General features: G+C 34.2%; 2 protein-coding genes across 6 annotated transcripts in view; one reads left to right on the top strand and one right to left on the bottom strand.

Moving 5' to 3' along the window:
* The first annotated feature begins 3978 nt into the window (after positions 1-3978).
* On the top strand, positions 3979-12547 carry Mos (proto-oncogene serine/threonine-protein kinase mos). 4 transcript variants are annotated; one of them, XM_088273235.1, is made up of 7 exons: positions 3979-4035; positions 4516-4703; positions 5393-5841; positions 6975-7224; positions 9516-9687; positions 11638-11719; positions 12226-12546. In XM_088273235.1, the coding sequence occupies exons 2-7, from the start codon at positions 4549-4551 to the stop codon at positions 12267-12269; spliced, it is 1152 nt and encodes a 383-aa protein (XP_088129361.1). In that variant the 5' UTR covers positions 3979-4035; positions 4516-4548; the 3' UTR covers positions 12270-12546. The 4 variants fall into 4 exon arrangements, with proteins under 4 accessions (XP_088129361.1, XP_088129360.1, XP_088129359.1 ...); XM_088273234.1 differs by having other exon boundaries at positions 9537-9687; positions 11638-12547; XM_088273233.1 differs by having other exon boundaries at positions 11638-12546.
* A 2430-nt stretch (positions 12548-14977) lies between these two features.
* The window catches only part of Vha44 (V-type proton ATPase subunit Vha44), a 43050-nt gene continuing 35936 nt past the window's right edge, over positions 14978-22091 (bottom strand). The window contains exons 8-13 of one of the 2 annotated variants that reach the window (XR_015838790.1): positions 20974-21097; positions 20256-20387; positions 19602-19699; positions 19090-19231; positions 16110-18111; positions 15478-15524 (exon numbers count right to left, since the gene is read on the bottom strand). Coding sequence is in view for 1 of the 2 variants with exons in the window: in XM_088273227.1 (XP_088129353.1) it covers positions 18016-18111; positions 19090-19231; positions 19602-19699; positions 20256-20387; positions 20974-21097 (592 nt within the window). In the remaining variant the exon portion in view is untranslated. Of the gene's footprint in view, positions 18112-19089; positions 19232-19601; positions 19700-20255; positions 20388-20973; positions 21098-22091 lie in introns of both variants that reach the window. The other variant, XM_088273227.1, reaches the window with a different exon arrangement.

The following is a 22091-nucleotide window of genomic DNA, read 5'->3' on the forward strand; positions in this document are numbered from 1 at the left end:
TCAAATAAAAACATATTGAATTGGCTAGAAGAAACAAAAATCCACTAAATGATCTATAAACCTTTTACATAATAAGCAAGGTGAATAATAAATGTAATTCCTATCTTGAAATAATAAAAAATCCCTACCACCTTGATAAGATTGTGTATACAATAGATAATTGCGACCCAAAAGCATCGCTCACTCCTTTCAACAACGTCATAAATCAAAAAACTTGATTTTTCAGGAGATTTTTAAAGTTTAAAAACATAATACAATGTATTAAAAATAAATAGCAAGCCACTTATTGAACTTTTTACCGTGCAACAGATCTATTTAAGTAAAACCTGAATGTTTTTTTTTCCATTTGAAAAATATTTTGGATATTTATAAAAATTATTAAAGAATATCATTCCTTCAAAAATTGAATCTTCACATTCGTTTGAAAATGCCATAACTAGGCGAAACAATTGTCGCAATATTAATTTTTATGTGTTTTTGTTAATAAAATACAGCTTAGTAGACTCAAAAAATCTGTTTTTGATTTAAAAATTAATACATAAATTAAAATGGAGTTCTACAAATTAAACTCAAAATCAATAAATATATACCATGACTTTAAATTAACAGCAAATCACACTTTGCACCCATTTTGAATGTGTGAAATCCACAATTTGTGAACAAAAGTTACTGGAAACTTAAAATATCGTCGGTGAATTTTATTTTGAGAACATTAAAATTTTCCCTCGAGACACATTTGCATTTTATTATTTTTATGAGATATTATTGCCAGAGAAGTTATGACGAAACACTTTTTGAAAAATATTCTCATGACACAATTTTGGACGACATTAGACGTAATGCAATCAAACTCTACATTTCTGTGTGCTTTTGTTTTCAACTTTTCACAGAGCAGAACTAAGAATATAAAAATTAATATAAATATAAATAATAAATATAATAAAGATAATGGTAAGTATCTGAAAACGAGAAAAAATACATCGCAAGTAGCCACAATAGCTAGCGTAGCGACACGACTGCTGCATGAGACAATCTGCGCACTACTAGCGCAGTAAACACGTTACGACATGCGCGTATAATAACACAAGAAACGTTTGTGTATTGGTAATTTTATCCCTGATTTTTTGACGAATTATTTATTTCTGTCGCTGCAAATGAATTACTTTATATTAAAATACTTTACAACATTTTGAGTGTTTCCAAATACTTGTTCACAAATCTGGATTATCTCCAATTAAGGAGTTATTTTTCGTATTATTTTTTGACATCTCATCAAAGATGAAGAAGAGATATGGAAGTCTGGGCATTTACGGGGCTGACGACCGTCATAGGCTGGTTTAAGTGATCACTTTACACACGTGTAATATTCACCAATTCTACCCATTATTGACAACCACACTACTCAAATTCTTGGATGTTCTATATATGTATATGAACCAATTTTGAAACATTGTTCTTGAATCACTAGAACTTCACTAGAGACATCTATTGGTATATTATTTACCAAATTATGGTATTCATTTCTATATTTTTAACATTTATCTTGACTTGATTCTAATGGCTCATAGAGTACCAAGATTTATCTGCGAATACAACATTGATTCAACATGATCATATATATGCAGATAAAATTTTAACACGGGAAATGATTTCAATGAATTAAAAATCTAAAACAGTTTGTAATGTTTTGTTTACAACATTTTGAGTGAGTTCAAATCCTAGTTAAAAATGTGGGTCTCTGCTTAGTAAACACTCTCTATGCCTAGTCAAATTAACCATTGATGCTGCCGCGAACTCACACATGAATCAACATGTGATACTAAGATATAAAACAATACACGGGTATAGTAAACAGGCATATTAAAAACATAAGGTAAGTAGCATGCTTAGGAAATAAATGAGAAAATATAACTAATCACTAACATCGGTATATTTTTAACTTTATATTTACCCGCTACAGGGCAGAAAGTGTTGTTTTTGCATTTTGAAGAAAAGGTATTGTTTAATTATTTTTTTTAAATAAACTTGACATTTTTCAAATGGAGAAAGAACATTCAGGTTTAACGTAAAAAGATCTGTTGCACATTAAAAAGTTCAATAAGTGGCTTGATATTAATTTTTAATACATGTTATTAAATTTTTAGACTTTAAAAACGATCTCCTGAAAAATCTAGTTTTTTGATATATGACGTTGTTGAAAGGAGTGAGCGAAATATGTATCTTTCCATAAAGTATTATTTTAGTTAATTTATTTTGAATCCCTGACTGGGTACTATTTTATATATGTCAGGCAGCTGGTTAGGGTATTGACAATATATTATAAGGACCTTATTCCAAACTTAGTTGTGTTTATCGGCTCTACATATATTTCATTATGTCCTAGTGTATTAGCATGATGACTCTATTAAAAATCAGTTTGGTCTTACTGTGAGTAGTTTCAAACATTATATGAAGTATTATATTATATTTGTAATTATTTTCGTGTAGATCCGAATCCGAATCCGCCCCATGCACGGCGAGCCATTGTCCCACATCCTATGGCCATCCGTGTGTATTTATGGGCGAGTGTACCGCTCCCAGACGCCAACAGGCTTGGCCATAAAGGAAAATTATTGGAAAAGGAAATGTCGTGTAGCGACTCTGTACGAGAGCAGACTCCTCCAGACTCTAGGCTACAGATTTACAACCCCGCCCAAATTATCACACTCGCCAAAAATAACTCTCAACAAAAATGAAAAAGAATATAGAACAACATTTTGAGTTTGTTTATATTATAACAACTACACACGCAATTAATACACAACGAAGGGTTGATGGTCCTAAGCAGTGGTGGAATTCAGCCGGTTCGCACCAGTTCGCACAGGTTCGCTTTCGTACCGGTTCGCGCCGGTTCGCGCCGGTTCGCATTCGCACCGGTTCTAGCGAACCGGTGTCCTAATTTTTTAGAGTTCACCGAACCGGTCCTTAACCCTTTGTTGTCACACAATATTCCGATTGAGATCATGTATCGGAGCACGCTCGGTTTACTTGGTGCGCCGCGTTGTAAAAATATTAAATAAGTTATTGCACTTAGTAAAAGAATATCGTGAAAGATATACGCTTCAAAAAATGTACAAGTAAACAATGTTTCAACTTTTTAAGTTTCATAGCCTTTGCCTACTCGTGAGTGGATTTACTCTTTATGTTTAAAGTTACTATAATTTCACGTAATTCATGAGTGAAAATTCTAGGCAAAAACACTCGCTCCAACTGAAAAATGTTTTTGGTTCCATTTTTATGACAGTCTCTGTACTTGTAGCCGGCTAGAGGAATAATATTTTAATGTGTATTTTTCCAAGTCTATTTGGCACAGTATAACATAGTTTATCCATCGTCATACAAAGGATACAACAATATTAATTAATTTATTCATATAAATAATATGTACTTACAAAGTAACGTATATTTCAGAAGCGATGCATGATAGATGTTCGAATGGTGAATTAAAGATAGAATGCAAGTCTCACATAGGCGTTATTGATAAAATTAAGTTAGGTGTGTTGACATGGTTCTGGCATATGGAACGAATGAGTGAATAAATGACAGTTGAACAAATTTATGAGGTGAATGTAGATGAAATAGTAGCAGAGCAAGACCGAGGATAATTTAGCATGATCCAGTACATATTTCAAATACTTGAATGTGGATTATGTGTAGAATGCTGAATTTTGCAGGTGTATAAAGTGACAGATCGTAAGCCCTGTAAATATTCAGACTTCCATATTATTCATATGTGTTGAGATGTCAAAATGTACAATGTCAATGTTCTATTTTTTAGCTTTTTTATTATTTATTATTATTGCATGGCATCAATTGACCATACACAAATCAAATCTGAAGACCACAAACAATAACAATGAAATCAGTACACTTCTTTGTCTATGTAAAATACTGCATTCAAAATTCGAAAATATTGTTGCAAAAATTCAATGACACTGTAAAAATTTCGAAGTGTCATTTATCGTGTTCATGTTTTCTGTTTTAAGATTTTAAAATGTGACTATTTTTCGTACTAATTATTAAGATATGTCCAATTCGTCATGTTTTAAAAATACGTGCTTCATATAATTTATTCTCACCTCATAATACATCAGTGAAATTAAAATGTCGTGTTTAATTTCATCTTTTCCGTTTTAAGATTATAAGAATTAGACTGCTTTTCGTATCAATCACCGAGATATGTCCAATTTGTAATGATTTTATAAATATATATTCAATTTAATTTATTCTGATCTAACTATTTATTTTTCTCATCAATAATACATCAGTGAAATATAAAAATAAAATAATCATAATAATACTAAAAGTGTTGTTTAATTTCATATTTTCTGTTAAAACAGTAAAGATTATAAGAATTTGACTCTTTCGTATTATTTATTAAGAAATATGTTTAATTTGTGATGTTTTTGAAAATATGTGTGTAATATAATTTATTCTAATCTAACTATTTATTTATTCTTATCAATAATACATAAGTGAAATATAAAAACAAAATAAAAATACTAAGAAATGTCGAGTGTTAAGTGGTATAGGAAATTAAGGATTACTCCATTAAAAAGTAATAACACTCCCGAAATTCTATATTTCACACCAGAAAAAAAGAAAAAATCAATTTCTTTGCAAAAGGCTTTGGAGAGATCGTGTCAAAGGTTATCAGCGGAATGGTGAGATTTAATTTATTCTAACATTATGTTAGTAAATAATAAAGTTTTACAACATTTTGAGTGTGTCCAAATACTTGTTCACAAATCAGGATTATCTCCGATTAGGAGTTTTTTATAATTTTTTTTTAAATCTCAACATAGATAAAGAAGAATATGGAAGTCTGGGCATTTACAGAGCTTACGACCGTCATAGGCTGATTTAAGTGATCACTTTACACACGTGTAACATTCACCAATTCCACCCATTATTGACAACCACACTACTCAAATTCTTGGAAGTTCTATATATATATGAACTAATTTAGAAACCTTGTTCTTGAATCACTAGAACTTCACTTTTTCTCATGTGTGTGATTGTAATCCAAGATTCGGACCTCACACACTAATATAAGAGTTTCTGCTTAATACAAAGCTTCTTTACATCTCACCAATAGATGTCTCTAGTGAAGTTCTAGTGATTCAAGAACAAGGTTTCTAAATTAGTTCATATATATAGAACTTCCGAGAACTTGAGTAGTGTGGTTGTCAATAATGGGTAGAATTGGTGAATGTTACACATGTGTAAAGTGATCACTAAAACCAGCCTATGACAGTCGTCAGCCCCGTAAATGGCCAGACTTCCATATTCTACTTCATCTTTGATGAGATGTCAAAAAATAATGTAAAATATTTCATTGACTGTTTATTAGTTTCAGGAAAAGAGAGGATATGAAGCGTCGCTACCGCTTCTACCAGAGATCACCTTCAACGCCGCTCTACAAAAGATGCCAAATCATCAAAAGGAAGTTGAACTTCAGCGATGATGAGGACCTCAATTCTCAGAACGCGGACAGCATCAAAAAGGACTCAAAGTTCACCCAAACCATACGCCCTGTCAAAATTCCAACCATACTTTTGACGAGTCCAAAATGCAACGCTTCTCGAGAATTTGAAGTAAAGAAACGTCATATGAAAGATGCTGCTCGTGTATACAGGTCGCCAAAGATGATCTCACTCAAAAATGCTGCTGCTTCACCGAGATATTGCAAATTCGCTACTCCGAGTACTGTGGATATTTTTAAAAATTTATCACCCCTTACGAACCATAGGGTTTTGGGAAGGGGGCGATTCGGCTGTGTTATAGAATCAACGTATAAAGGTAAATTACTCTGTCTCCAATGGTACTACAGCCGAAAAAGACTTGGTACGATCATATCAATCAGAACCTAAAATCTGGTGGTGTCAAAAGTCTGTGTAATCAGAGGGCATTCATCCATACTAGATGTATGGATGTGAAGGAAGCGAAGAGTGTATGTCAGGACAGAAGAGTGTGGTGTTCCTTCTTCTCTGCCTACCCCTGCGGAGAAACGGCGTGGTGGTAGTATTAGTAGTAGTAGTAGTAGTAGTAGTAGTAATTATATTAACTCTCAAATTAGTTATATTTGGGGTTCGATAATGATACTGAGTGCATCAAAATGATTGAGTGCCTAAAAAAATCTAACTACCGCACTATCTAATTATGGGTAGAATGGTGAATGTCTTCTCTTCTTCTTTCCATGTTCGCTCCCTAGGTGGAGCATATGGCCAACACGAGACGTCTCCAAGTCACTCTGTCACGCGCCATCTCCTTGGCTTCCTCCCAGGTCAATCCGGCGTCTCGAAGTTCAGCGGAACTTCGAGACGCCGGATTGACCTGGGAGGAAGCCAAGGAGATGGCGCGTGACAGAGTGACTTGGAGACGTCTCGTGTTGGCCATATGCTCCACCTAGGGAGCGAACATGGAAAGAAGAAGAGAAGACATTCACCATTCTACCCATAATTAGATAGTGCGGTAGTTAGATTTGAGTATAGTCGGTGAATGGTCGTCAGCGGCCTTCTGGAGCGCCGGAATCCTAGGGGTTGGAAGAAGAGACATGAGGGGTTGATGCACTCAGGTAGCATTCTGAGGACATGTCCCAACCATGTCTACCTTCTCCTCTTTAGGACAGGGGCTGTTGAGTTCTTCTCCTCACATCGTCATACCTAACGAAGTCATACCACTTTATACTCAGTATTCGCTTCAGGCACCTATTTTCAAAATTACTAGTTTCTTGCTTTGAGCTTTGGTGAGGTGCCATGACTCGCATCCGTATAGCAACACTGTTAGGATGCAGGCGTTAAAGAGACCAAGTGGTGAATGTACACACATATAAACCAGCCTATGGCAAATCGTAAGCCCTGTAAATTCCCAGATTTCTATATTCCTTTTTTTCTTTATTGAGATTTGAATGTTTATTTTTGCTTTGTTTGTAGGGAAAAAGGTCGCGCTGAAAATAATAGATGTATCAAAAAATAAGTCACAAGCGTCCATAATAGGAGAGTTGAACGCAATCACCTTGGAGCATCCGAATGTCGTGAAGATCAAGAGCATCACGTGGCCAGAAGACAAGAAGAATGGGCGCTTCTGCATTATCATGATGGAGTACTGCGACTGCGCTACAAATCTGCAGAAAATATTGGACAGCGACAATCCAATGTTGGTTACACCTGGAAAAATTGTAGGGTAGGTTGTAATTCCAATCATCTCTTATCAGTACTAATCACACACGCACACCCACACAAAATACTCATGACATGCGTTGTCTTAAAGAAACTTAACAAACACTCCACAGATTGTATACATTCTTCCAACCCTTGTCCGCACCCAATGGTGCATAGGGCACTGCATCGTATTGACCCAGTGTTATCTTGATCATCACTTACATGAAGGCAAGGTGATCACTCCTGCGCACAGGCACCAGTCCAGGGTAATATCAAATAAATATTAGTGGGTAAAATCACAATAATTATATTAATAATAATTATTATCGTATAATAATAATTAGTAGCTGAACACCCTAACCATTACACCACGGAGGCGGAAAAATTATATACTAAGACCATAAAATAAAATAAACTTTTTTTTTACCCACTACCATTTATTTAATATTACCCTGGACTGGTGCCTGAAGCGCAGGAGTGATCACCTTGCCTTCATGTAAATAATGACTAAAATAACACTGAGTCAATACGATGCAGTGCCCTATGCACCATTGGGTCCAGATAAGGGTTGGAAGAATGTATGTAATCTGTGGCGTGTTCGTTAAGTATCTTTTTTAGAGTGTTTGTATCTTTTAAAGGGAGGCTGTTGAAATTTGTCATGCCTAATTATTTTATTGGTACTGTTTTGTGTTGCATTTGTGGATTTTTAAATTATTCTTAAATCTTTGGGATTTCTTCCTTATATCACCTTTTAAACATCTATATTTCGACGGTCCCTACGTAAAGTACTCTGTCTGCAAATCTGTTACTTTACAGGAGAGAGCTTAGAAGATTTTTTTCAACATATTTTTTTTTAGTAATTAACGATTTTATCTGAAATTTTTAACATGTACTTTACATTAAAAAATACGATAAAATAATGTATAAAATCATTTTTAAACTTTATGCTTTGTCAAAATTAAGTAGTGAGCGTTTTAGGAGTTCAGTTCATTTCGAAAATTTGATGTAATTTCGTCTTATACGCCTGAAAACTAGGCGTAATTTATTTTATATATATATTTTTTCTTTGTTTATATTTGTGGATAATGGTCAGTTGATAACATAAACCAAATATCTCAAAATTGACAAAAATGTAGTTAGTGCACTTTACGTAGGGCACGTCAATTTCATTGTTTTGCCGCATATTTGTTTGAGAGAATGCATAAAGTATTTAACCTCTAAGCTGCTTGATTTCGAGTGTCAAACTTTCCGTCCCATGCTGGATTATTTTACATTACAATATTTTTGACAAAAAAAACATATTTTTGCCTATTTTTTGTAGTGAAACTTTCGGATATCCATCATAGATGTTCACAGTACACATTATTTTTTGACATCTCATCAAAGATGAAGAAGAATATGGAAGTCTGGGCATTTACGGGGCTTACGACCGTCATAGGCTGGTTTGAGTGATCACTTTACACACGTGTAACATTCACCAATTCTACCCATTATTGACAACCACACTACTCAAATTCTTGGAAGTTCTATATATATATGAACCAATTTAGAAACCTTATTCATGAATCACTAAAACTTCACTAGAGACATCTATTGGTGAGATGTAAAGAAGCTTTTTATTAAGCAGAAACTCTTATATTAGTATGTGAGATCCGAATCCCGGATTATAATCACACACATGAGAAACGCCAGAAAATACCATTTTCATTTTTATTATTAAGCTTATAATTTGACCAGATAATTTATTTACAACATTTTGAGTGTGTCCAAATACTTGTTCACAAAATCTGGATTATCTCCAATTACAGGAGTTATTTTCATATTATTTTTTGACATCTCATCAAAGATGAAGAAGAATATGGAAGTCTGGGCATTTACGGGGCTCTCAAGTATTTGGACACACTCAAAATGTTCACAGTACACAATGCACTTTACTTATTATGTTTTTATGGTGTATTTACACAAAAATATTAACATTTACGGACTCGCGGCCTAAAGTATGGCGGCTGTATAGAAGACGCGGCTGTCGTATCTGCGGAGCAAGAGCCGACCGGAAGTATTCACGATAAAGTTGACACAAAATTAAAATAATTTTGGTATTTTATGACAGTAAATCAAAGAGAACTAATTTATCCATGCCTCGAACCATATTTAAGTGCAAAAAATTATCCATAGGTGTTGATATAAGTACGTAAAGTTGAAAAATGACTGCATGCGAACCGCAGTCAACGGTACTTCTATAAAAAACGACAATAGATGCGATCCGCAGCTTACGGGTTAAAATATTAATAAAATATATTATTTGTGTTCTAGTTATTCCATAGATATTTGCAGGGCACTCACGTTCCTTCATGGGAAGAATATTTTGCATTTGGATGTTAAGCCAAAAAACATTTTGCTATGTAAAAATGGAGCATGCAAACTTTGTGACTTTGGAAATTCAATCAAACTTGATACAGTTTTAGGACAAGATAATTGTAAACTGGTAAGGATTTATATTTTAAGCATTAATAATAATAATAAAACCCTTATCCGCACCCCAATGGTGCATAGGGCACTGCTTCATATGAACACAGTGTTATCTTGATCGTTTACACACAAAGGAAAGGTGATCAGCCCTCCGCTTCAGGTACCAGTCCAGGGTAATATTGAATAAATATTACAGTGAAAAAATCACTTATATTTATTTGACCCCCCTGGGAATCGAACCCGAGACCTCCAGAACGGTAGCCGAGCGTGCTGACCATTACACTACAGAGGCGGACAAGCATTAATATTGACATAGATGAAGAAGAGTATGAATGTCTGGGCATTCACAGAGCTTACGACCATTATAGGCTGGTTTTTAAGTGATCGCTCTTTACACACATGTAACATTCACCAATTCTACTCATAACATCTAGATATATTGAACAAACTCGTAAAACAGTATGCTCTCGCATACTCTCGTTCATTAGAGATATCTCTGGTGGGATGAGGAAAGCTTTTATTAACCTTCTAACCGCGTTAACTTTGTTCCTAAGAGACGCCCGTGAGCGGCAGTATTTTGCCGTTTTTTAAATGATTACTTTATCATGTATTTAGTTAAGAAATTTTTTTTTTTCCTAAACAAAAACGTTCAATGGGATTTATTGTGCTTTTTGGTACTCAATAATACTCTTGTGTCACATAATTCTTGAAATATATCGTAATATAAACAAATAAGATCGTAACATAAATAAATCAAAGCACGCATCGTGTGTCACTCTTACCCACTGGCGATGCGTAGCGTCGAGAGTGAGACAGATATAGGGCATGATTATGGCGCGGACTAATTACCGACCGCAAGAAAAATCAGGGATCTGTTCTTTTATTTATCCTTGTGATGTTACAAAATATTAGTCAGATATTTCAACAGATGTCATAAGGAAAAAGATTGACGTATTATTTTATCCAAAGTTCCACACCATGAAAAAATCCCTCTAAGTTGAACTGAGGTTCGAAACTTGGAGCAATGTAAAAACACATACTCTCATGTCAGCCGCGTATGGGGCATGTTTTGTTAAAACACATACGGCTATGCGAGCCATGTAGATCCGGTTAAGCAGAAACTCTTTCATTTGTATGTTAGGTCCGAATCCTGGATTATATTCACATACATTGAGAAACGCTTGAAATCATCATTTAAAATTTTTATTTTAGCTTATAATACAGTAAACCCCCCTACAACATTGAGATAGGCACCGCTTTATCAGATGGAATGTTATAAAGCATTAATGTTTTAAATTGTATTTTTACATTTAAACTAGAAATGAGTCATTTCAAATCAAAATACAATTTAAAAACATCAAATCCCTTACGAAATTTCCCCCGATAACTCTACCTAAATAAACCTATATAAACATTATATGGCAGTTTACTGTATATATTTTATTCCTTTTATTATTTTTTTATTGCCTACACTCAAAGTTTGTTAGATTTCTTGTTCGGACGTAAATCTCTTGTTGAGACACCTATATATCGCTCACTCATTTCAACGTCATATATCAAAAAACTTTTTTCAGAAGATCGCTTTTAAAGATTAAGAATATTATAAAATATATTTAAAAAAAATATTAAGCCACTTATTGAACTTTTTACTGTGCAACAAATCTTTTTATATAAAACCTGAATGTTTTTTCTCCATTTGAAAAATATTTAGTATATTAAAAAAAATAATAAACAATACCTTTTCTTCAAAATGCAAAAACAACACTTTCTGCCCTGTAGCGGGTATATATTAAGTTAAAATATGCCGCTTTTGTTGGATATACTACATTTTCTGGGCATTCGGAAAACATGCACAACTGAAAATTGACGATTTTTGATATGACGTTGTTGAAAGGAGTGAGCGATGTCATCCGTAGGGTGAATCATCTATCGTCTGAATAAAAAATGATGATATTTTTCCTTTCAGTTCAGAGGTACTACGCCATACTGCAGTCCAGAAATCTTGCAAGGGAAGAAGCCAACCTCGGCTTCTGATATATACTCTTTCGGTATTACAATGTGGCAGTTCTTGCATCGAACAGTTCCATACGGAACCATAAGGGAAGAGTCTCTCATATATCGGGTTGTAAAGGATGGATTGCGACCGCATATTCTTTCTCAAATAGACAACAATTTTACTGTGTACTTCACCAATATTTACATCACCTGCTGGAACGAAAACCCAAAGAAAAGATCTACTACTCAAATAATTTTTAACAAACTAATTAATATAAGGATATGTTTAGCAAGTACCGACACCTGCTAATTTTTTTATATGTATTTTTATGATAAAGGGTGTTTTTTTTTAGAGGTTTACAAATTCAAAATGAAAAAAAAAACACATTGATCGCCGTGTCAGGCACCGGTGGCTGATACCAAGGTTTTCCAATGGATCCTTGTCAGATGGGAGGAATATCTAAAATAACATACTCAACCTATAAAGGATTGTATTAGACTCATTTTGTGTTTATAACAGCCGATATAATTAATATTTTCATTTGTCTTTTTCTTTTAGAAAATTCGCCTCGAAAAAACGTTATTTTCGTAAGATGGCAATGAGTCACGTCACAGAAACGATGGAGTAATTTGGTACTATATATTTAATTGGTCTGTGATTGGTAGTCCTGTCATCGTGTGGCGATCATCTGGCAAGTTTTACACAGATTGTCGCAATTCTATTGCTCTTGCATGATCGGTCAGTGAGGAATATATGAAAAATTTAATATTTATTACTTTAAAAAAATGTATCATCTTTGTATCATATCAACTGATCCACGATTTTTCTCAATGTTATTTTTTTTAAAGACTATTTATTTATAAGAACTAATTATTTATGCATTCGTCTTAATCTTCTATGAATTTTATTATAATATTAAAAATAAATACTGATCCATGATTTTTCTCAATGATGTTCTTTTTTTAAGATTTTATTTATTTATAAGAACTAATTTTGCATGCAGTTGTCTTTAATCTTCTATGAATTTTATTATAATGTAAAAAATAAATAGTGATCCAAAATTTTTCTCAATGATGTTATTTTTTTTTAAGACTTTATTTATTTGTAAGAACTAATTTTGTATGCTGTTGCCTTAATCTTCTATGAACTTTGTTATGTTAAAAATAAATATAAATGAAACATGTCTCTAATATACAACCCAAGTATTGATTTATTTAGATAGAAAATTAATACTAACCTTTCCTGTAAAAATTGCCTAAAATGTGTTAACCCTGTCCAAAATGTGTTAACCTTTCCCTTCCGATGCTTAAATAAAATGCGCGTCCCGGGGTTGGGTAGTCACTACACAATATAAAATAAGCGATTTTAAATTGGAAAAATACTGACATTCATACCTAATCCCCTTAATTAATCATAAATAAGTAAAAAATTATAATATTTTAGATTTATTTACTGAAAACATTAAAAAAAAACATCTGGCAACGCTCACGGAACAAGCATAGATCCACTCTTGTCGAAAGCCTAAGATCTCCTCACGCTTGCTCAGTGCAAGTATGCAAGAGTGAGATGCGAATATAGTATCGCGGTTCCCGCACACTCTTCACGCGCTGTTTATACGCGAATTTGTTTCCGATATTCACCTAATACCTCTGATGTACTCGATAAATTCGGATTACATATTATTAACAACATTTTGAGTGTGTCCAAATACTTTTTCACAAAATCTGGATTATGTCCAATTACGGGAGTTATTTTCATATTGTTTTTTGACATCTCATCAAAGATGAAGAATATACAAGTCTGGGGATTTACGGGGCTGACGACCGTCATAGGCTGGTTTAAGTGATCACGTGAAGGATGTGGAGGTTTTTTTTATATCGATGTGTTATTCAACCCAGAGAGAGCATTAGTTGCGGACAGTCAGCCCTTGTGGGCTACTTGTGTGAGAAATTACCAAATAAATAAAAATATCCGCCTCCATAGTGTAGTGGTTAGCGCGCTAGGCTACCATGCTGGAGGTCCCGGGTTTGATTCCCAAGAGGGTCAAAATAAATATTAGTGATTTTTCAATCTAATGTTTATTTTTTATGACCCTGGACTGGTACATGAAGCAGAAGGCTGATCACCTTTCCTTCGTGTATTTAACGATCAAAATAACACTGCTTCTGTACGATGCAGTGCCCTATGCACCATTGGGGTGCGGATAAGGATTAGAAGAAGAAGAAGAAATAAAAATGCAAGATTTCAGTTTGATCAATTTTATTTAACACTACACAAACTTTTAACGAGGAATGTTTTATTTACATAGATTTCTCACAATTCTACAATGTACATCTCTTGATAATAACCGTCAACGTATATTACAATTATTTTCATTATCAGTTGACATTATAACCGTGGTAAAGCCAGTAGAACAAAACGTATCATTGACAGCATAAAATTCAACATGGCCGATACAACATTGCCCTAAGTAAGGCAGATGACTTAGCATAACAAAAATACTTTGCAATACTCAAACAAAATGTGAGAAATTGTACAATATATATAATAATTATAAGGATATATATATTTAATTCATCAAAATAATAATTTAATATCAAATTTAAGGGCAAAAACTATTTACAGATAAGATTTCTGTGACCACAAAGAACATACTAGAGATTATTGTCACGTGTATATATTTTTTCAACCTTTTTTTCATAACACACAATGTAGGGGAAATGAAACAACATATCTAATCTGTACAACACATGAAGAAGAAGAAAACACGGTAAAACCCCAATTTGACTTCACCGGATTTACCACATATTTTTAATTTAAGTGAAATCATTAGGCAGCGATTCGATAATCGATAATGGGACAAGAATTGAATGAAATTTCAAGGATGCATGACGTTTTAGGCATATTTCGTTACATGACAGATAAGTAAGATTTAAACATAGAGAGAAGGATAAAGACGGCTATAGATTCATATCCCAAACTTATGGCTTACTGGCTTTGTCTCAGCCAATTAAAAGACCCTGTTGATGACAAATGTACAATCGAGGTGAAAACTGACTAGTCAACTCAGGATGAATTGTTGCATTTAGCATACTACGAACAAGTGTAGCGCCATCTGCACAGCGCAGACGCAACTTCCAAATATTGAATTGTATCTATTTTGAGCTGCTCTCTTTCTCTCAAACTAAATCTCTCTCATTCTTAATTTTTTAAAGAAATTTCACTTTTTTATATAACGGTATATTTAAATAAAAAATTTATTTGTGTTATATTTTTACCTAAAAAGAAATTGAAAAAAATTCCATTGTAATTTTTGTGGCATTTTTTTTATCTGATAGCAATTTGGTATTTTAAAAAAAAGTGAAACAATATGCCAACGCCAAACATTTTTTTTTCCTTGTATACAATGTCTATATAATCTATACAACATTAAATTTTTAAGGAAAGATGTAATTTTCTACATCGTTAGTATATTTTCAATGCTAACATGTGGTAGGGAAATTGGATATTCAAGTGGTTCAATTAACAATGTATTATTTAAATAAGGAAACTTCTAAACCGGATTATTTAAGGGTTAATTGCATTTTTGTAAAGATTATTTAATTACAATGGTCAAAATTGTTACTGTACAGACTTATAGCAATAAATAGCCTTGCTATTCAGTGACTTTGGATGCATCATGGGATTTTGTTTTTATTCATAAAACAAAAAACATTGTAATATTAAGTATGAACTAAATGTAAATTGTGCAGTTAAACTTATACATGTATATTATTGAAAAGAAAAATGATATGAATCAAGTATTTTTATATATATTCAAGGGATAAGGAATGATTTTAAAAAATAAAAAAAAAACACTAAAAGTAAAATAGGACAGTGATACGTCGATAAATATGATTTTAACCATTTTAAAAATAAAGATGGATAATGCAGTTTGATTAAAAGTGCAACAGAGGTCCTAATTTTTTTACACTAACCGAATGTATGTGATACGCGTCTTTTTTCCGCACCATTGCGCTAACCCTGTGCCAAAAATATGTCATGCGAGACAGAGAGAGGGAACACGTTAACGAAAATGTACATCAGTTCCGTCCTTAAAGCACCTATTATGGCAAAAAAAAAACAGGTATGAATACAACAAACATTGTTTTCATAATTATGTAGAAAAAAAGGTGATTTTTTTCTACGGAATTAACTCTTAAATTTATGAAAATAACCTGAGAGTAGGGTGGTTAAGGATATTATTAACCGTAAGAGTGCTGGGAATCGATATATTGACTCTAGTAAGTATTGCCAAAAGCACGGCCGTCAATTTACCAATGAAGATGACAGTGCATTATTTTCGCCCTTAAAATGTCCACAAAATTTGAAATGGACCATTTTAACAAAAAAATTAATTTGTCTTGGGTAATTTCAGCATATATATAGGAAAAAATCTCAGCACTAAAACTACACATGGTCAAGCAATTAGCGTCAGTGTTACTAGTCAATTAAATTATCGATAAAAGTCAAAATGGCAAAGATTTTTATATTTTGAATTCGCTAAACGTATCACTGTACAATTTTTATTGAATCGGGTGGATATGTAAAATGAGTAATATTTTACTAATAACATAATAAAGCACAAAAATGTTAAATAATTAAGAAGGCCATTTTGAAAAGAAGAAAAAAATATATACTTTTGATAATTTCCTCATTGTAAATTAATTATTTGTAGCATGTTGCCTCCACGGTATAATGGTAGCGCGTTTGGCTACTGCGCTGGACGTCCCAGGTTCGATTCCCATGGGGATAAAATAAATACGAGATAAATTTCACTCTGATATTTATTTAATACTACGAAAGACCGATTCATGGGATGAATCACCTTGCCTTTGTATAATTCACCACCAACTTAACACTGCACCAATTTGATGGAGTGCCCTATGCACCATCGGGTGCGGATAAGGGTCAGCGGTAGAATTTCAAGTAATTTCAAACTTGGCCTTCTCAATTCTGATGAGAAAATAATGATCGCTTAAAGCTTCATAAATACTTTTTTTACAAACAGGTTTGTAATGTAATACACAGGATAACACAATAAGGCAGTGGTTCTTAACGTGGGTTTGATCGAACCCCAGGGGTTCAAGTTCAGTATTCCGGGTTCGGCGGGGGTCAAAACACACACCCAACTTAATGTATGATACGAGAAAAATTATATGACATACGATATATTCATCTTTCCAATTGATCTAGTATATTATTTGAACGGAATATATCGTGGGTTTACTGGCAAAAAATATTTAACTCTAAAATCCCTGTTTGAATAATCCCTATTACTTTTTGCCAGAATAAAATACCCGCCATTAAACTTAAAGTTGATTTTACTTTTAAAACCACATATATATGACATTTAAAAGTACTAATAGTATTTTTCCAGTTTAAAGAACGTTGAAAACTTTATAATACTGCATCGTTAAGTTGAAATTGCAAATTTTCGAGTTAACGTTTTTTGCCAGAGGAAGGCACCTGCTCAGGAAAGGCGTGCAAGACGGATAGGCCATGTAATACGTCAAGAAGGTCTCTTGCATGCCATAATGGAGGTGACAAACTCTAGGGGACGCCCACACCGAGAGTACCTGGAGGACCTGTGCTGAGACTAGGACGTGCGCTGCTCATCATATGCACATTTCAAAACAGCCGCACAAGAGAGGGAAGAATGGAAGAGAAGAACAGAGGAAATTGCTGCAAACCAATCCCAGGATTGAAACCAGAGAAGAAGAATGAAACAGGTGAACACGGTTAAGAACCACTGCGATAAGGGGATGAAAACATAGCTAAGTTAATAAATAAATATTCCATAACTTCACAAGTCCGATATGCGGTTCATTATTTACAATCTGTCAAGTATCATCACAACTAGACGTTAAATCAGAGTCACAAGGGGTATTATACAACGCGATATATATATGTATATAAGTGTCAGAAACGAAGACTGGTAGGGTAATATTATAATTCTATAAATTATACAATATTTAACAAATTTAAACAAAACGCCAGCAGCGTTCACAAGTCGGCGTGCTCTTCTACTTCGCCAATGAAAAAAGGCAATTCTAAGACGTGTAACATGTCTAAATAATTTATATAATTCAAGCAACACGTATATAAAAATCGTTTCAAAAAATTTCAGTAACAATTACGATATATATGGTATATTTTTCTTTGTCAAGTATAATATTTAACACGTTATTTAAATGGTGTGAGTTTAATTGATGGCACGACATTCAAGTTTTTTTTTTAAATGCCGAATGTAAAGACACTTGGATTACGCTAGTTGACCGTGAACGAGTGACATTGGTTAGGACATTTTTAGATGCGGCTTTCAATCATGTCTACGTTAAGTTTGTAGTAAACGTAGGGATAGTAATCCGCCTGGCCGAAACCCATTCCGGCAATATCCATGTTCTGAAACACACAAAAATGAAAATTATCATCTTTCACAATCAAATCAATGCACAACAAAACCTCATAGTGAAAGATATTGGTACCATAAACTCATACCCAGGAACTACGCTTGGATGGCTTGACTCTGGCCAATATCTGTACCCGACGGATTCTCCAGTTCTTTGGACACGTTGCGCGTGGCAACGAGGATAGCCTGGAACGACTAGTTGTGATCGGTAGCCTGGAGGGAAAGAGAGGGAGGAAGATTCCCCACACGATGGACCGATCAAATTAAGGCAGCAGCAGGCACCTCATTGGTTGGAGCGCTACGTGCAGCGCAGTCAAGGGATAACTGGAGAAGAGTCATTGCTTCTGCAAGGGTCACAACCCTCAGCAATGAGGAATAAGACGGAGAAGAAGAAACTAAGATAGGATACAAAATGCCGAACCATCTTCTAGTGGTACGGAAGGCCTGTTGATGACAGTCAACAGTCTGGCTTCTCCTGAGGAGTTATACGTGGTTTCTTCCCAGCAATGAGCAAATGCTGACAAGTTCCTGATTGGCCCACACTAGATTATCCCTCATATTCTTAACATAGATTAAAATAAAACATCATGTAAAATAAAAACCAATAACTTGCGAAATCAACAATAATTGTAAAATGTGCCCTTGGACCCATGACAAATTAATAACTAACACATTCAAACAATAATTGTTCAATTAACCGGTGATATCCCACACATGATGGACCATTCAAATTAAGGCAGCAGCAGGCACCTCGGTGGTTGGAGCGCTACGTGCAGCGCAGTCAAGGGATAACTGGAGAAGAGTCATTGCTTCTGCAAGGGTCACAACCCTCAGCAATGAGGAATAAGACGGAGAAGAAGATATCTATTATATATGAGTTGTAGTAAATACATATCACCGGGAGAGGAAGGTTGATAATAATAACATGTACCCTCGGATTCATGACGAATTAATACATATATATAAGTCACCTCTTGCGCAGACTGCTGGCCGCCGTGGTGTGCGGAGGCGTCCAGGTGCTGGTAGTGCTGCTGCAGCACATCCCGGAGCCTCTTGGAGGACTTCTTGTTGGGCATGACCAGCATGGCTTGGAAGTTCACGGGCAGTCCGTACCTGCACACAGATTAATTTAAGAGTGTTAAGAATCCAAATAAATTTACCCGAATCGAACCCGGGACCTCCAGAACGGTAGCCGAGCGTGCTGACCATTACACTACGGAGGCGGACAAAGTTTATAAGACATTATATGTGAAGCATAAATAATCAATTGAAAATGAATAGATATTATCACAGAGTGACAGCGGAATCAATTAAAGAAAAAATATATAAATTTTTTGTTTGTATGTTGTTTGTTGTTTTCGCCTTTACAAAGTCAGATTCGTCTAATAGTGATATTGAAAGCGCACAAAAACATTTGTCATACTCAAAGTAGTGATATTAGCTAAACGGCCATCCGCACAGAACAAATGAAGTGTCATGTTACCTGAGGACAGATTCAACGAAGACACGGAGGGCTTTGACGTGAATCCAAGCGCAGAAGCACTCCGAGAAGTTCACCTTCAACCATCTCACCAGAGGACCCTGCGCAAGTCATTACATAATAAGTATCCCAGGAGATCACGAGAAGTCAAGAGAAGAATCAACAAATTTGAACAGCAATTGCAAAAACTACCTCTTTTTTAAAACAGCTAACGCCTTTAAGAAGATTAATATAAATACTTTTTCTTAATATAAATACTACACACAGGACCGACCTGCCGATGGTTATGCCTGTAGGAAGAGCTACCGCTATGTTGAACAATATCTCATTGGATATTGATCTGTTTCATGTGTCTGAAGGAGATTTCCGAAGTGGGATTCTTCTACACCTTTAGCAATAGTTCTTGCATATATTTTATTTTAATGTATTTTAATGTAAACGATTAAAATTTTTCATAGTTTGTAATGTATATATGAATTTAAATAAATAAATTGAATTGAATAGTTCAAGACTGCCGGCTTAAAGAGTTTGGTGGTGACCTTCAGGATGTCCAGGAGGCAGTGGACTGGGTGAGAAGACCTGAGCCAAGACTCTAATTGTGTAAGGAGCAACCGACATGGGTGAAGAACCAGTCGGGGTAAAGTAAGCATGACTTACGAACTGCTTCTTCTTGTCGGTGACCAGCTTGGTGATCTCGTTCTTCCCGGCCGCCATCTCCTCCTCGTTGTACACAAAGTCCCTCACCACAAACTTGCGCTCGCGAGAATGCAGCTTGAACTCTTCAACCACCTAAACATAAACACTCATTTACTTTCTTAAACCACATTTTCATATGGTGTACAAAACACATATCGCTCACTCCTTTCAAGAACGTCATAAATCAAAAATTGTCAATTTTCAGTTGCCCATGTTATCGGAATGCCCAGAAAATCTACTTTATCCGCTGGGATAAAGCGGTATATTTTTAACATAATATTTACTCGCTACAGGGCAAAAAGTGTTGTTTTTACATTTTGAAGAAAATGTATTGTTTAATTATTTTTTTAATATACTAAATATTTTTCAAATGGAGAAAAAAACCTTCAGGTTTTACCTACAAAGATCTGATGCACAGTAAAAAGTTCAATAAGTGGCTTGATATTTTTTTTTAATACTTAGTATTATATTTTTAAATTTTAAAAACATTCTCCTAAGAAATCAAGTTTTTTTTTATTTATGACATTCTTGAAAGGAGTGAGCAATATCACCGGAACGGGCGGGAGTTTTTAGCATCGTAAGGGAAGGGTTAAGGTTGAATCTTGTCTAAAACACTTCAGATTCATTCACCGTCAGTCTGTGAATTATCCGGAAGGTTGAAAGGATGGATATGAAGTACCTTCTTGAAGAGGCTGACAGTGTAGAGTGCATAGTCTCCATCCTGATGCACCAGCTGCGTGGAGCGCGGGACGATCATGTCCGTAATCTTCTCGTAATTCGTGTTCCAATCGTTTACCAGAGCCCTGCAGAAAAAAAACAAGTGCATTTAAAAAATGTAAATGTAAAATATTAACCATTAGAGTGCTGAAAATCGATATATCGACTCCTATAACTGTGAATATAAATACAATATTCCTATATATCGCTCACTCCTTTCAAGAACGTCATAAATCAAAAATTGTCAATTTTGAGTTGTGCATGTTTTCGTAATGCCCAGAAAATGTACTATATCCCAGCAAAAGCGGCATATTTTTAACTTAATATTTACCCGCTACAGGGCAGAAAGTGTTATTTTTGCATTTTGAAGAAAAGGTATTGTTTAATTATTTTTTTAAATATACTAAATATTTTTCAAATGGAGAAAAAATATTCAGGTTTTACCTAAAAAGATTTATTGCACAGTAAAAAGTTAAATAAGTGGCTTGATATTTATTTTTAATACATTGTATTTTATGTTTGAACTTTAAAAACTTTCTCCTGAAAAATCAAGTTTTTTGATTTATGATGTTCTTGAAAGGAGTGAGCGATATCTATTGATAAATTTAATTGGTGTTTAATACTTAGAAGTTCATTATTTATACATATTTTAATTACCAACCCGTAAGCTGCGCATCGCATCTATTGTCGTTTTTTATAGAAGTACCGTTGACTACGGATCGCATGCATAGTTGTTTTTCAACTTTATGTACTTATATCAACACCTATGGATATTTTTTTGCACTTAAATTTGGTTTGAGGCATGGATGAATTAATTCTCTTTGATTTAGTTTCATAAAATATCAAAATTATTTTAATTTCGTGTCAACTTTATCGTGAATACTTCCAGTAGGCTCGTGCTCAGCGCGTGCACTCAGTATCGTATAGTCTGTTCAATCGGTTTAGGCGATCTAAATTATCATTAACTATTTTCATAATTATTATATTTATTAACTGTGTGGAATGAGAAGGTTATTATAATTAACTAACATGGACTTCATTTCGAAAATTCGATGTAGATAGCATCTTATACGCCTGAAA

Source organism: Brachycentrus maculatus, unplaced genomic scaffold, assembly GCF_059751285.1.
Source record: "Brachycentrus maculatus isolate JH-2025_06_01 unplaced genomic scaffold, ASM5975128v1 h1tg000562l, whole genome shotgun sequence".
Taxonomy (NCBI): domain Eukaryota; kingdom Metazoa; phylum Arthropoda; class Insecta; order Trichoptera; family Brachycentridae; genus Brachycentrus; species Brachycentrus maculatus.

Bases quoted from the DNA above. Each gene is read 5' to 3' on its own strand.
- Mos (XM_088273233.1), top strand. From the start codon at position 4,549: ATGTCGAGTGTTAAGTGGTATAGGAAATTAAGGATTACTCCATTAAAA. The intron at 4,704-5,392 runs GTGAGATTTAAT...ACTGTTTATTAG, and splicing joins CAAAGGTTATCAGCGGAATG to TTTCAGGAAAAGAGAGGATA. The intron at 9,688-11,637 runs GTAAGGATTTAT...TTTTCCTTTCAG, and splicing joins GACAAGATAATTGTAAACTG to TTCAGAGGTACTACGCCATA.